The 13,799-nt window shown below is 44.2% G+C and overlaps 2 protein-coding genes across 3 annotated transcripts in view; both read left to right on the top strand.

The window, feature by feature from the left end:
• Nucleotides 1-13,799, top strand: part of LOC120909420 — a 173,209-nt gene that overhangs the window by 115,526 nt on the left and 43,884 nt on the right. Inside the window, exon 1 of one of the 2 annotated variants that reach the window (XM_040321186.1) lies at nucleotides 43-264. The exons of the other annotated variant lie outside the window; for it this stretch is intronic. The gene's annotated coding sequence lies outside the window, so the exon portion shown is untranslated. Of the gene's footprint in view, nucleotides 1-42; nucleotides 265-13,799 lie in introns of those variants that run through there. 2 annotated transcript variants of the gene reach the window in all.
• LOC120909421 (zinc finger protein OZF-like) lies at nucleotides 10,497-13,086 on the top strand. Its single transcript, XM_040321188.1, has 3 exons — nucleotides 10,497-10,660; nucleotides 10,772-10,910; nucleotides 11,722-13,086. The coding sequence occupies exons 2-3, from the start codon at nucleotides 10,790-10,792 to the stop codon at nucleotides 12,981-12,983; spliced, it is 1,383 nt and encodes a 460-aa protein (XP_040177122.1). The 5' UTR covers nucleotides 10,497-10,660; nucleotides 10,772-10,789; the 3' UTR covers nucleotides 12,984-13,086.

Here is a 13,799-nt window from a genome sequence, read left to right as displayed (position 1 = left end):
GAAAAAGGAGCGTGCATTCCTCCCACCACCAGGGTGCGCCAACCCAGAAACATGTCACGATCAAGCCTGTGAGGTCATCGCCTCTAGCACTGCGATCCAGGAAGTGTTCCAAGCCTCTTCTCCAGCTCTCCACCACCATACTATCTTCCTGCCGTCTGGGAGAGCCCACAGAGCGGCTGAGACAGCGTACCTCCTACTGACCAGTGTGATGGATGCCCCACAGAGCGTTTACCCACAGATGTACACTTCCTTGTTTACCTAGATGTAAGTTACTACCCTGTTTCTCCGAAAGTAAGACATCCCCCGAAAATAAGACCTACTTACAGTTTTGCCTCTCACTGAAATATAAGGCTTCCCCCCGATAATAAGACCTCCCCGATAATAGGGCCTCCCCCGAACATAAGGCATTCCGATAATAAGGCCCCCCCGAAGCTACCGTAACTCTGCACCCTGGACCGTAGCTTTGGGCGCCGCCGCGCAGCTCACTATTGGCCGCAGCGCAGACGGAGCAGACAGGAAGTGCGTGGTCTTATTTCATCAGAGAGCCCGCGCCCCACCGCCAGGATAAGCTGCCGCCTGCTGCTCGCTCTGCCCCAACGGAGTCTGGCCAGCTCACAATTAAAAAGTGAGTAGCGCAGAGCAGGAGTCGGGCACATTGTGCGGACACACAGGGGTGACTGAGGTAGGGTGGAAATGTCTGATAAAGGGGTGGTAGGGGGTGAAGTTGTCCACTGGCACAGGGGTGGGGGAAGGGGGATCACTTAAAATGACACAGGATCAGAAATTAGACATTCCCCTGAAAATAAGACCTAGCGCATCTTTGGGAGCAAAAATTAATATAAGACATTGGCCCGGATTCAGAGAGCAATTGCGCCTGCGTAACCATAGTTACACAGTGCAATTGCTTACTTGCGCCGGCGTAACGAATGCTCCTGATTCAGGAACCTCGTTACGCCGACTGCAGCCTAAGATATGCCTGGCATAAGGCTCTTATGCCCGCATATCTTAGACTGCATTCTTGCGATGGCCGCTAGGTGGCGTTCCCGTTGTGCTCAGTGTATAGTATGCAAATTGCATACTAACGCCGATTCACAACGTTACGCGAGCCCTGCGTACGCAGTTTACGTCGTTTGCGTACGGCGGTTTTCGCGTAAGGCTGCCCCTGCTATTAGCAGGGGCAGCCAATGTTACGTATACCCGTCGTTCCCGCGTCGCGAAATTTGAACTTTACGTAGTTTGCGTAAGTGAATCGCGAATGGCGCTGGACGCCATTCACGTTCACTTTGAAGCAAATGACGTCCTTGCGACGTCATTTGCCGCAATGCACGTCGGGAAAGTTTCCCGACGGAGCATGCGCACTACGTTCGGCGCGGGAACGCGCCTAATTTAAATGATCCACGCCCCCTACGGGATCATTTAAATTACGTGCGCTTACGCCGGCCATTTTTACGGAGCGCCTCCGCAAATTACGGAGCTACTGCTTCCTGAATCAAGCGTAGCGCAAGTAATTTACAGAGGCGTAGCGTAAAAACATAACGCTGCGCCTCCGTAAGAAGTGCGCAGCAGTACCTGAATCTACCCCACTGTCTTATTTTCAGGGAAACAGGGTACGTGTTTTTATTAACACACACTTTACAGTCTAACTCAGAGGCGCCTGCATTTGTTTTTTCTTGCATGGAGGGGTTGTCCATTCTCCCAACCATACGAGAACCAGAGTAGTGGATTTATTGGTTTTAGCTGCTGTATATTTTTCTAAACGGTGTGTTCCTTCAGGGCTCCCAGACACGCACTCCACTCTACTCTACCTGACGGTCCCAGCAGATCTCATTTTGGGTGTGGTGGATGAGCTAAACGTGCCCATGGCCTGTGGCCATCCCAATCTGTCCTTGCCATGTTGCTTGGGGCAGGCATGTCCAAGCTGCAATTCACTGAAGGTCCTTCCTGGCACCCCTTTGGCCCCTTTCACATGTACGGATCCCGTGAGGATCCGTACATGTCTCACCCACTTGCTCGGCGAGGATCGCTCCGTTGATCCCCGCGGAGCCGGCAGATGATAGGGCGGTCCCCGCACACTGTGCAGGGACCACCCTGTCAGATCTCCGCTCTCCCCTATGGGGGGATCGGATGAACACGGACCTTCTGTCCGTGTTCATCCGATCCGCAGACGGATGGGGAAAAATAGGATTTCCTCCGTCTGCAAAATCGGACCATAGCGGACAGCGACGAGATCAGGTGTCGGCGGATGTTCATCCACCCCCAGATCTTTCCATAAAGAGGACCTGTAATCCTTATTTCTATTAACCACATTAGGACCAGTGCACGACTATATACGTCGACACAATGGCTCCTGTGGGCAGATGGGCGTACAGGTACGTCCCCTTTAAGAAGCAGCATTGTGGGCGCACCCGAGCTCTGTGGGTCCCGTGGACTCGATGTTCCGGCGGGGATTCCCGCCATCGTCTCACGGAGAGGAAGAACGGGGAAATGCTGATGTAAACAAGGCATTTCCCCATTCTTCCTAGTGACAGGACACTGATTACAGCTCCCTGTAATCGGGAGCGGTGATCAGCATCCTGTCACACACAGCCCATCCCCCCTACAGTTAGAAGGACACACTTAACCCCTTCAGCGCCCCCTATAGGTTAACCCCTTCACTGCCAGTGTCATTTTTACAGTAATCGGTGCATTTTTATAGCGCTGATCGCTGTATAAATGTGAATGGTCCCAAAATGGTGTCAAAAATGTCAGATGTATTCGCCATAATGTCGCAGTCACGCTAAAAATCGCTGATCGCCACCTACTAGTAAAAAAAAATATTAATAAAAATGCCATAAAACGACTCCCTTTTTTGTAGACGCTATAACTTTTGCGCAAACCAATCAATATATGCTTATTGCGATTTTTTTTTTTTTTTTTTTTTTTTTTTTTTAATATTTAGAATACGTATCGGCCTGAACTGAGGAAAAAAAAAAATTTTCATAAATTTTTTGGGGGATATTTATTATAGCAAAAAGTAAAAAATATAAAAAAAAATTCAAAATTGTCGCTCTATTTTTGTTTATAGCGCACAAAAATAAAAACCGCAGAGGTGATCAAATACCACCAAAAGAAAGCTCTATTTGTGGGGAAAAAAGGACGCCAATTGTGTTTGGGAGCCACGTTGCACGACCGCGCAATTTTCAGTTAAAGCGACGCAGCGCCGAATCGCAAACAGTGGCCTGGTCTTCGGCCAGCCAAATGGTCTGGGGCTGAAGTGGTTAAAAGGGAGGTTTACATTCCTTGTAATAGGAATTAAAGTGATTTAAAAAAAATATATTAAAAGGACAGTAACAACAAAAATAAACAAAAAAATGGGGCGCCCCCATCTCTCCGTGCTTATTTTTTGATAGATAAAAAGTGCATTTTATTTACAGGTATATAGATCAGACCAAAATGAGGGACAGAGGGACATTGTTCCAAATCAGGGACAGTCCCTCGAAATCAGGGACAGTCCCCCGAAATCAGGGACAGTTGTGAGCTATGAAAAAGACGTGGCATGCAAATAAATAAATATTTCTTGGCTTAGAAATACAATCTGTTCTCAGGCGATAGCAATATATGGTGGGTGTTAATAGATGTACACAGGTTTGAGCATTGATCTCAGGATTCCGCATTAGCTTTTGCTGGACAGTGTGCTGGTCTACAACAAAATGGCTTCCTGCTGGTCTACAACAAAATGGCCAAAAAAAAAAAAAAAAAAGCCTGCCTTTTACCCATGATGCTGAGTGCATCGGGGGATGGTCGCTATTGTTGCAGGAAGTGAATGGCACAGAGTTGGGAGCGATGGAGGAAAACTGCAGCAACCTGACGGAGAGGATATTACGGCTCACCCTGGAGATCATCTACCTGCTGACCGGGGAGGTGAGGAGGATTCTGGGAGCGCAGTTTTATTCCAGCAACAACCCCACTGGGAAGCGTCTAATGGACTTTTTTTTGTTTGCCATTTTTTTATTTGTGACATTAAGTGATAGACGCATTTCTATACATAACTTCTTCGAACTCGAAGCTGGATAAGGTTCCACTTCTTTGTTTTTATAGCCGACAACAAGTTACAAGGCAATTTTTTACATGATTTATTTTTACTGACAGCTGGAGAATTACATACTTTTCTTTTTTTTTTTTTCCAAAGAGTTATCCCCGACAAGCTGCTAAATGGTCACCGGTATGCATGCTTTATACAGATTTGGAAGCTGGGTGTTATTTGAGGACAAAATTGGTGAAATACGGGAAGTGACAGTTGCACCTCCTGCACGGTGATTGATGTTGTTATAGCAGAATAGTATCTGATACAAGGCGACTGCAAACGATTCAGAGGCTTATAGAAATATCAATACCTCTGTTTAGATCAGTGGTTCTCAACCTGGGGGTCGGGACCCCCTCGGGGGTCAAATGGCAATTTGCCAGGGGTCACCGAATCCTGGGCTGTTCCTGAAGCCTGCACCACTCTTCCAGCCTTTTTGCGGAAGCAGCCCAGCTGGGCTGTCCCTGGAGCCCGCGGCCCGCCCACTCGGCCTCTTCGCAGCCGCCCATTCAGTTCACGGCATGGCTGTGGGGCAGAGACTAGAAGTCAGCTGACTGGTGAGAATTGTAAAGTGGGAGGGGCTGGAGGAGACCCCATCTCCTGTTTTCGACATTGGTGTCACTGCTGCGAGATACCACAAAGTTGGAGACACTACCTGAGACTATAGTTGCCATTAGAAGTCCCCACTACAGTTCTAAGATTAGCAGATGACCTTGATCAAGAGCACCTAAATTCGCTGATCAGAACTCCCCCCCAACACTGCCACTCATCCCAACTCTCCACCAGCACTGCCACTCATCCCAACTCCCCACCAGCACTGCAACTCATCCGAAAATGTACCATAGGGGTTTTAATACTGTATAAGTGGAAGGGACTCAGGAAGCGCTAAATGTCAGTGGGTTAGGATTACTTGTCTTGCCTGCGAAAATAATACCCACGCTGCGAAAATAATTTTACTGTTAGGGGTCCCCACAACTTGGGAAATTTTATCAAGGGGTCACGGCACTAGAAGGTTGAGAAACACTGGTTTAGATCCTAGCAAAGAAGGACGTTGATGGCAGAAATTTGTAGCTTCTTTTGTTGGGAAATGTATATAGTGATACTAATCTCTCTCCACAGGATAACATAGTTGTGGAGAAGAAATCAGGAGATGGACAAGACCCCATTACGGTTCCTCTACGTTCCTTACTAGTTCCAGAAAGAAACAATGAGCAGAAGATTCTAGAAGTCACCAAGACAATCATTGACCTCCTGATGGAAGAGGTGAGTGGTGCCGGTGTTCTGACGAGAAAGGTCCCCGATCGAATAATGCCCACCCTGTACTGTGCAGGCGCAGTACCGAGCACAACGGAGCCGCCGAAAGTCTCCGAACATGAATAGCTGTTCATGGCGCCTGCGCCATTAAGACGACACTGTGCCACACGCTGCTGCACGCTCCCGATGCTCGTGCAACTCTGCAAGGGGCGGGTGTATTCAGGGCTGGACTGAGACAAAAATTTGGCCCTGGACTTCATCCAGACCAGCCCACTTTAATTTTGCAAACAAGCATAAAAACAGTATATAAACTATACGCAATTGTGCAAAAAAACATAAGTAGCATAACATAAGGAGTCCTCACTCACCTCTTTTATTATTTCACTTATTCACCTCCTTATTTTTCTCATCCTTCCCACATCACTGCATGAAGTGGAGGGCGAGCCGAGCAGCCATTACTTTGACAGGCTGTCACTGAAACCGGCCCACTGAGCCATCGGCCCATCGGGAAACTCCCTGTAGTCCCAATGGCCAGTACATGCCTGGGTGTATTATTCATTGAACTCTGCAAGGGGCGGATGCATACAGAAGAGGCAGTATTGTATCATGATGGGCAGAGCTCATACGATGGGGGTGGATTTCTCAAAGGGGAGGATTATATCGGGCAGGAGCGAGTGGCACAAAGTCGTCTGCTGTGCGCAGGCGCCGTGTACAGCTTGTTCATGTTCGGAGACTTTCAGCGGCTCCGTAGTGCTTCGTACTGCGCAAGCGCTGCGCTGCGCCTGCACAGTACAGGGCGGGCATTATTAGACAGGGGACCTTTCTCGTCACAACACTGCGTATTCTGGGACATTATCCAGTAACAGACAAGGGACTTGTCTGGATTGTGACTCCATCATTCTGTGTGTCAGGTTCCTATAAGGTGTCTCCTTGGAAGAGTAGAGGGATTTATACTACTTTGTTTTAAATTTTTATACTCAGAACGGAAAATGGAAAAATGTTAGCATTAGTATCAAAGAAGAATCTAAAGAGGAGGATAATGAGTATGGTGTGATAAAGAAGCCTTCTGAAGGACACAAGGATCTCTACAAGGACGTCATGATGGAGAATCAGCCGCCCCTCACATCACCGGGTAAGAGGAGACTGGATTGTAAAGGAGAGAGCAGTACGGAGGGTCCACCTAGATCCCCCATCATCTGATGAACACATAGAAACAATGTACAGTAAAATCTCCCAGACTCTTTGTCCTCAGTTTAATGAACGATCAAGTGGTCCCCATATAATAACAGAAGGCTTACATAGTGTTTTATTACATTTAAAAGACAAGATATACAATAGCATATAGAATATTCGAGCCGCCAGATCTCGATAGCAGCCCCTTGCTTCCGGGACCTGCGCATACGCGGTGACGTAAGCACGCCGCTCCTCCCTACGCGTTTTGTTGCACTTGACGTTGTCCCGGCTTGACTATTCTATATGCTATTTTAATCTACGGAATTGTAAGTGCAATCTTGTCTTTTAAATGTAATAACAATAAAGATTTACACTATGTAACCCTTCTGTTATTACATGGGGACCTCTTGATCCATTGAACTGAGGACATCTATTGGCGAAGAGTCTGGGAGATTTGCCGCTAAACATAGAGACCAGAGGCTGGTTAACACGCCACAGGCGCTTTTGATCTTCTATAATAAGGGATCAATTCAAGCTGGTAAGCGGCAGTAAGTGTAGAGGTGGAGGATCTTTTCATACCTCCTCACTTCTTCTTGGGTGTCTTGATCATATGTCACCGTGGATGAGTTTATTGAAGAATCTTATATGGACTACTGATTTGGCTTTCACTTGCTAAGGACATTTTCTTCTTTGAATTTTTCTGTTAAAAAAAAATTCTTTGCATTTTAGACATTTTTTTAGGGCCAGATTCAGGTAGCTCGGCGCATCTTTGTGCCGGCGTACCGCATCTCTTATGCGCTACGCCAACGTAACTCTGAGAGGCAAGAGCAGTATTCACAAAGCACTCGCTCCCTACGTTGCGCCAGCGTAACGTAAATTGGCCGGCGTAAGCCTGCCTAATTCAAAGTAGGAAGGTAGTGGGCGTGATCTATTAAAATAAACTGTGATCCCATGCAAATGATGGTCCGAACGAACGGCGCATGCGCCGTACCGTGGACGCATCCCAGTGCGCATGCTCAGAATCATGTCTAAAATACTCCATAAGATACGTCAAATCACTGCCTACGACGTGACGTAAGCTACGCCCAGCCCCATTCACGTACGACTTACGTAAACGACGTAAAATACGACGGCTGTTCCGATGTCCATACCCTAACATGACTTACCCCTGCTTTTTGAGACTTAACTTTACGCCGGACGTACGCCTTACGTAAACAGCGTAGATTACAGCGACGGGCGGAAGTACGTTCGTGAATCGGCGTATCTCGGTCATTTACATATTCGACGCGTAAATCAATGGAAGCGCCCCTTGCAGCCAGCGTAAATATGCGCCCAAGATACGACGGCGTAGGAGACTTACGTCGCTCGGATCAAGCCAAAATTCAGGCGTATCTTGTTTGCTGAATCAGGCGCATAGATACGACGGCGCATCCGTGGACTTATGCGGCGTATCAGAAGATACGTCGGCGTAAGTCCTTTCTGAATCCGGGCCTTAGAGTGTTTTTTCTTCATTTCATTTGCACATGCTTTTTTTATGTTACTTATTTAAACCAGCATCATTCATCAGCGCAGCTTAATTTTATTTTGTTTACCTTATTGTGTGTGTCTCACATGAAGTTGCGGCGGAATACATTTTGTTTTTTTCAGAGTACATCACGCATCACTTATGCCGCGTACACACGACCGTTTTTCATGTCATGGAAAAAAAACGAAGTTTTTCTTGACGTGATTCTTGTCGAGCCTGCCTTGCATACACACGATCGTGAAAAAAAATGCTCAAACAAAGCGCGGTGACGTACAACACGTACGACGGCACTATAAAAGGGGAAGTTCCATTGGAATGGCGCCACCCTTTGGGCTGATTATGCAAATTTGCCTTCTCTTAACTTGCTTCTGAGAATGCGCGTCCCCCCCCCCCCCCCCCGTCGTTAAAGCCTACACACGACCGTTTTTCACGACGTGAAAAACGACAAGAAAACATAGAGCAGGTTCTACATTTTTAATGCCCATTTTTCTCGTCGAGAAAAATGCTCTGGAGCCCACACACGATGTTTTTTTTAATGACCAATTTAAAAAAATGCAATTTTTCTCGTCATGAAAAACGGTCGTGTGTGCGCGGCATAAGTGTTTTACAGATAGCGCAGTAATTAATTTTTGACAATGTACAGTATTCAGTCAGTGTGTGTGTTTACTACAGATGGATCCAGTAGTGGGAACCCACCAGAGAGATGTTTCCGTCCTCTGTATTCCCGGGATTCCACACAAGAAGATCACACCATCCCTCACCATCATCAGGTAGACGATCAATAATCATTGATAACTACATAATGATATGTACGTTACCTGAATTTTTAATATTTTGTTTTACATTTATATTCAGGGTAATTTTAATATTTCTATTAAAAAAGAGATAAAAAAAGAAGAGGAGGAAAGTTTGATGGAGGAGATGGCATATTTAGAAGGACACAAGGATCTCTACAAGGACGTCATGATGGAAGATCAGCTGTTTCTCACATCACCGGGTAAGAGGAGACTTTATTGTAAAGGAGAGAGCAGTACGGAGGGTCCACCTAGATCCCCCATCATCTGACTCCATGATCTGACTGCCCCTGCGTGTTACGTCCAATCAAGCATTTATTGAACCTTGAGAAGAGGGGGGAAAAAAAGGGGGTAACCAAAAGGACCCCGGGGCTTTTGAACGGTGCAAATAGATAATCAGACAAAATTTGATTATAAAATTAGAAAATATAATTTATTACACAAATAATTAGTATGCCATAAATACGATAAATTTGAACTACATCTCGATTAAATACGTGATATCAAGACGAAGCATTGTTTAAGTCAGCTCTACATGTTTCACTCCGACGAGTTTCTTCAGGAGCTTTCAGACATACAATGCTAAATATCAGAAGAAAAAACAACAAGACATATAATTAAATGACTGTTGAAAACAATCATTTATATATCAATACATTTTGGTAAATAATGTCAAAAAAGGGAAAAGAAAAATATTGATCATGAATACATCAGTTATTGTAGATAATGCATGCTCAAGGATCTCAACTACATATAAACAGGGGCCAAAAGTAAAAACAATAATATTTACTTACCAAAGAGGTAAAACAGCAAAAGACAGCAGACCATACAGGAAGGAACCAGAGTCCTCAGGGAAAAACAGAATAGTTCAGGAGAACCACAGCAGGATTTTAAGCCATTGATAGAATTAATCTGAAAAATCAGGAAAGCACATGTGGAAACACATATGCAAACTATTCTCTTTACCCATTGTTGCACAATACAACTGAGAGTAGTTTGCATATGTGTTTCCACATGTGCTTTCCTGATTTTTCAGATTAATTCTATCAATGGCTTAAAATCCTGCTGTGGTTCTCCTGAACTATTCTGTTTTTCCCTGAGGACTCTGGTTCCTTCCTGTATGGTCTGCTGTCTTTTGCTGTTTTACCTCTTTGGTAAGTAAATATTATTGTTTTTACTTTTGGCCCCTGTTTATATGTAGTTGAGATCCTTGAGCATGCATTATCTACAATAACTGATGTATTCATGATCAATATTTTTCTTTTCCCTTTTTTGACATTATTTACCAAAATGTATTGATATATAAATGATTGTTTTCAACAGTCATTTAATTATATGTCTTGTTGTTTTTTCTTCTGATATTTAGCATTGTATGTCTGAAAGCTCCTGAAGAAACTCGTTGGAGTGAAACATGTAGAGCTGACTTAAACAATGCTTCGTCTTGATATCACGTATTTAATCGAGATGTATTTCAAATTTATCGTATTTATGGCATACTAATTATTTGTGTAATAAATTATATTTTCTAATTTTATAATCAAATTTTGTCTGATTATCTATTTGCACCGTTCAAAAGCCCCGGGGTCCTTTTGGTTACCCCCTTTTTTTCCCCCCCTCTTCTCATTTTTTCTTATCATTGGGGTGAGGTGCCTGTGACTACTGATACTTGTCCACAAAACGTATTATTTATTGAACCTTGTTTATTAAGAAGTCTATAAGCAGTGCTTTGTATTCAGCCAGTGTGTGTTTCGGACAGATGGATCCAGTAATGGGAACCCACCAGAGAGATATCTCCATCATCAATATTTAAGGGATTCTACACAGGAGGATCACACCATCCCTCACCATCATCAGGTAGTTTGAGCTCAACATGTCAAATTAAACATAACTCTAAACTGTATTAGATTATAGTCTTTTTTATGTAGCCTCAGGATAATAATGCTCACAATAATTTTGTGATTATAGAGGGAGGAAGTGATTGATATGAAAATCGAAGTTAAAGAGGAAGAAGAGATGTATGTGATAGATGATCAGCTGTCTATGAAGGAAGCTGAAATGAAGCTGACAATAACAAAGGAGGAATCTAGTCTAGATATTAGCACAGGTAAGTACATAAAATACAGAACTTCATATATAACAATAACTCCTGAATGAGTTGAACATCATATTTTTATTTCACATAAATTTTTCCACATTTCCATGTATTTTTAACAAGTTCAGGTATTCAGATTAATCATAAAATGATAAGAAATCAGGAAACTGTCCAGTAGACCTTTGCACAGAAAAAAATACAATATATGAAAGGTCCATCTCCATTCCTCAATATAATGTCATGTTCCCAACAAATGAGGAGGAGATACTGTACACCATATGAAAGGTCCATCTCCATTCCAACCAGTGGCGTTGCTAGGGGGTGGCTATTGGGGCTATGGCCCGAGTCTGGGGCTCATAGCCCCGAGTCTCTTACCATGTGGGTGCAGTATGTCCCGGTCCGGAATGCAGGGGACAGGGGTGAACTGAGCCGTGGTAGCACTCAGGGGACAGGCTCTCTGGGGACGCTGATGTAAGGGGAGGCTCTCTGCGGACCCTGATGTAAGGAAGGGGCTCTCTGTAGACCCTGATGTATCGGGAGGTTCTCTGGGAACCCATATATATATATATATATATATATATATATATATATATATATATATACACACACACACACACGTATATTATATACATGTGTATGCCCGTCCAATCGTGGAGGTGATACTGTACACCATATGAAAGGTCCATCTCCATTTCTCAATATAACGTCATGTTCCCAACAAATGAGGAGGAGATGCTATACACCATATGAAAGGTCCATCTCCATTCCTCAATATAACGTCATGTTCCCAACAAATGATGTTAAATAACTTTTTTTTCAACAGGAGAATCCAGTGGCTGGAATACCCCAGAGGAACATCTCATTTTATCTGCACATTTTAACAAAGACAATAATGACATGGTCCAGTATTCTCCAGGAGTAAGCATCGTTACCCAAAATATACAACACAAACTTAATCACATGGTAAGATCAATAGATCGGTTCGAGGAGTCCAAAGATAAGTCAAATTCTATTATCCCAAATGTCCAACCAAACTTTCACAGTGCAGATAAATCACCAAATCCTTCTAGTTCTGAGGGATCATCTCCCAATTTTTTGTATCCTTTTCAGGATTGTGAACAATCATTCATAAAAAAACACGATCCAGTTGTAAATCAGAAAACTGACAACAGTGAAAAACCTTTTTCGTGTTCTGAGTGTGATAAATCCTTCATAAAGAAATCCAATCTCCTAGAACACCAGAGAATCCACACCGGAGAAAGGCCCTTCTTGTGTACTGAATGCGGAAAGTCATTCATGCTGAAAACGCGACTGAAATCACACCAGAGAGTCCACACCGGTGAAAAGCCCTTTTCCTGCTCCGAGTGTGGAAAGGGCTTCTCCAGTAAAGGAAACCGAGATAACCACATGAGAATGCACACCGGTGAGAAGCCGTTTTCCTGTCCGGAATGCGGCAGCTGTTTTGCACAAAAAGTGACACTAATTCTACACCAGAGAACACACACCGCCCAAGGCGACTCTCTTGATCAGCATGCGGATCCTCATGAAAATAAGGCTTCACCGTCATGTTCTGAGTGTGGCAAGTCATTTGAGAATAAATCTGAACAACACGTCCATCAGAAGGGTCCCACCAGTAAGGAGACCTTCCCTTGTCCTGACTGCGAAAAATCATTCAAAAGAAAATGTGATCTGATTGCACACCAGAAAATTCACACCGGAGAACCGCCTTTTTCGTGTTGTCAGAAGTCCTTTAAAGACAGTTGGGAACTAGTTCGACATCAGAGGATCCACACCGGGGAAAAGCCCTTCTCATGTTCTGCGTGTGGAAAATCTTTCGCTCAGAAGTCGCAACTAAATGCCCACCGGATTGTCCACACCGGCGAGAAGCCCTTCTCCTGTTCTGAGTGCGGCAAATGCTTCCCCAGTAAAGGAAACCGTGATAAACACATGAGAATCCACACCGGCGAGAAGCCATTTTCCTGTTCAGATTGCGGCAAGTGTTTTGCACAGAAAGTGACTCTAATTCTCCACCAGAGAACACACACCACTGAAGACCACCGAGAAATTGATGGCGGAGGTTCTTAGGCTGAATCTGTTTTGCCGCGTACATGCGATCGAAAATTCCGACAAAAGTCCGATGTGAGCTTTTTGTCGGAAATTTCGACCATGTGTAGGCTTCTTCGGACTTTTGCTGTCGGAGTTTCCGCCAACAAAAGATTAAGAGCAGATTCTCAAATTTTCAGACGGAAAAAGTTCCTATCGGAAGTTCCGCTCGTCTGTCTGCAATTCCGACGTGCAAAAAAACACACATGCTCAGAATAAAGCAGAAGAGCCACACTGCCTATTAAATTTCATATATCTCGGCTCGTCGTACGTCTTGTACGTCACCGCGTTCTTGATGGTCGACAACATTTGTGTGACTGTGTGTATTCAACACAAGTTTGAGCCAACATTCCGTCAGAAAAAAATCCACGGCTTTCTTGTTGGAATTTCCGATCGTGTGTACGCGGCATTAGTCCGTAGAAAAATTGTTACGTAAAGGTGGGGCAGTCTGATCAAATCAGCCAGCCCATATGGAATATTTTAGTATTATTGCTGTGGTTTGACCTCTGTTTTAAGTTCATTACTAACAATAAATCCATTTTTTTATTTTATAGTTTATTATTCATCTTCATGTTGCTCATGTTTGTTCAGACTCAGTTTTTACCCTTCTCCATCCTGGGGTTTTTCCTGTTCTTCTTTTTTTATGTCAGGCAGACAAGAATTGAAGGGAAATCTCTCCAACAAAGAAATGGGTATCCATAAAACTGTTTATTCTGATTGCTGTGAATCGATTATCCCTTGTGAGAACTCGATGCCTGGCCTGTATAAGATATAATCACCGAGGACAGTCCTCATCAA

Source organism: Rana temporaria, chromosome 8 (genome assembly GCF_905171775.1).
Source record: "Rana temporaria chromosome 8, aRanTem1.1, whole genome shotgun sequence".
In the NCBI taxonomy this organism is placed as follows: Eukaryota; Metazoa; Chordata; class Amphibia; order Anura; family Ranidae; genus Rana; species Rana temporaria.
Note: the sequence above shows the minus strand (reverse complement) of the source record. Positions and strands in the feature narration are given on the sequence as shown.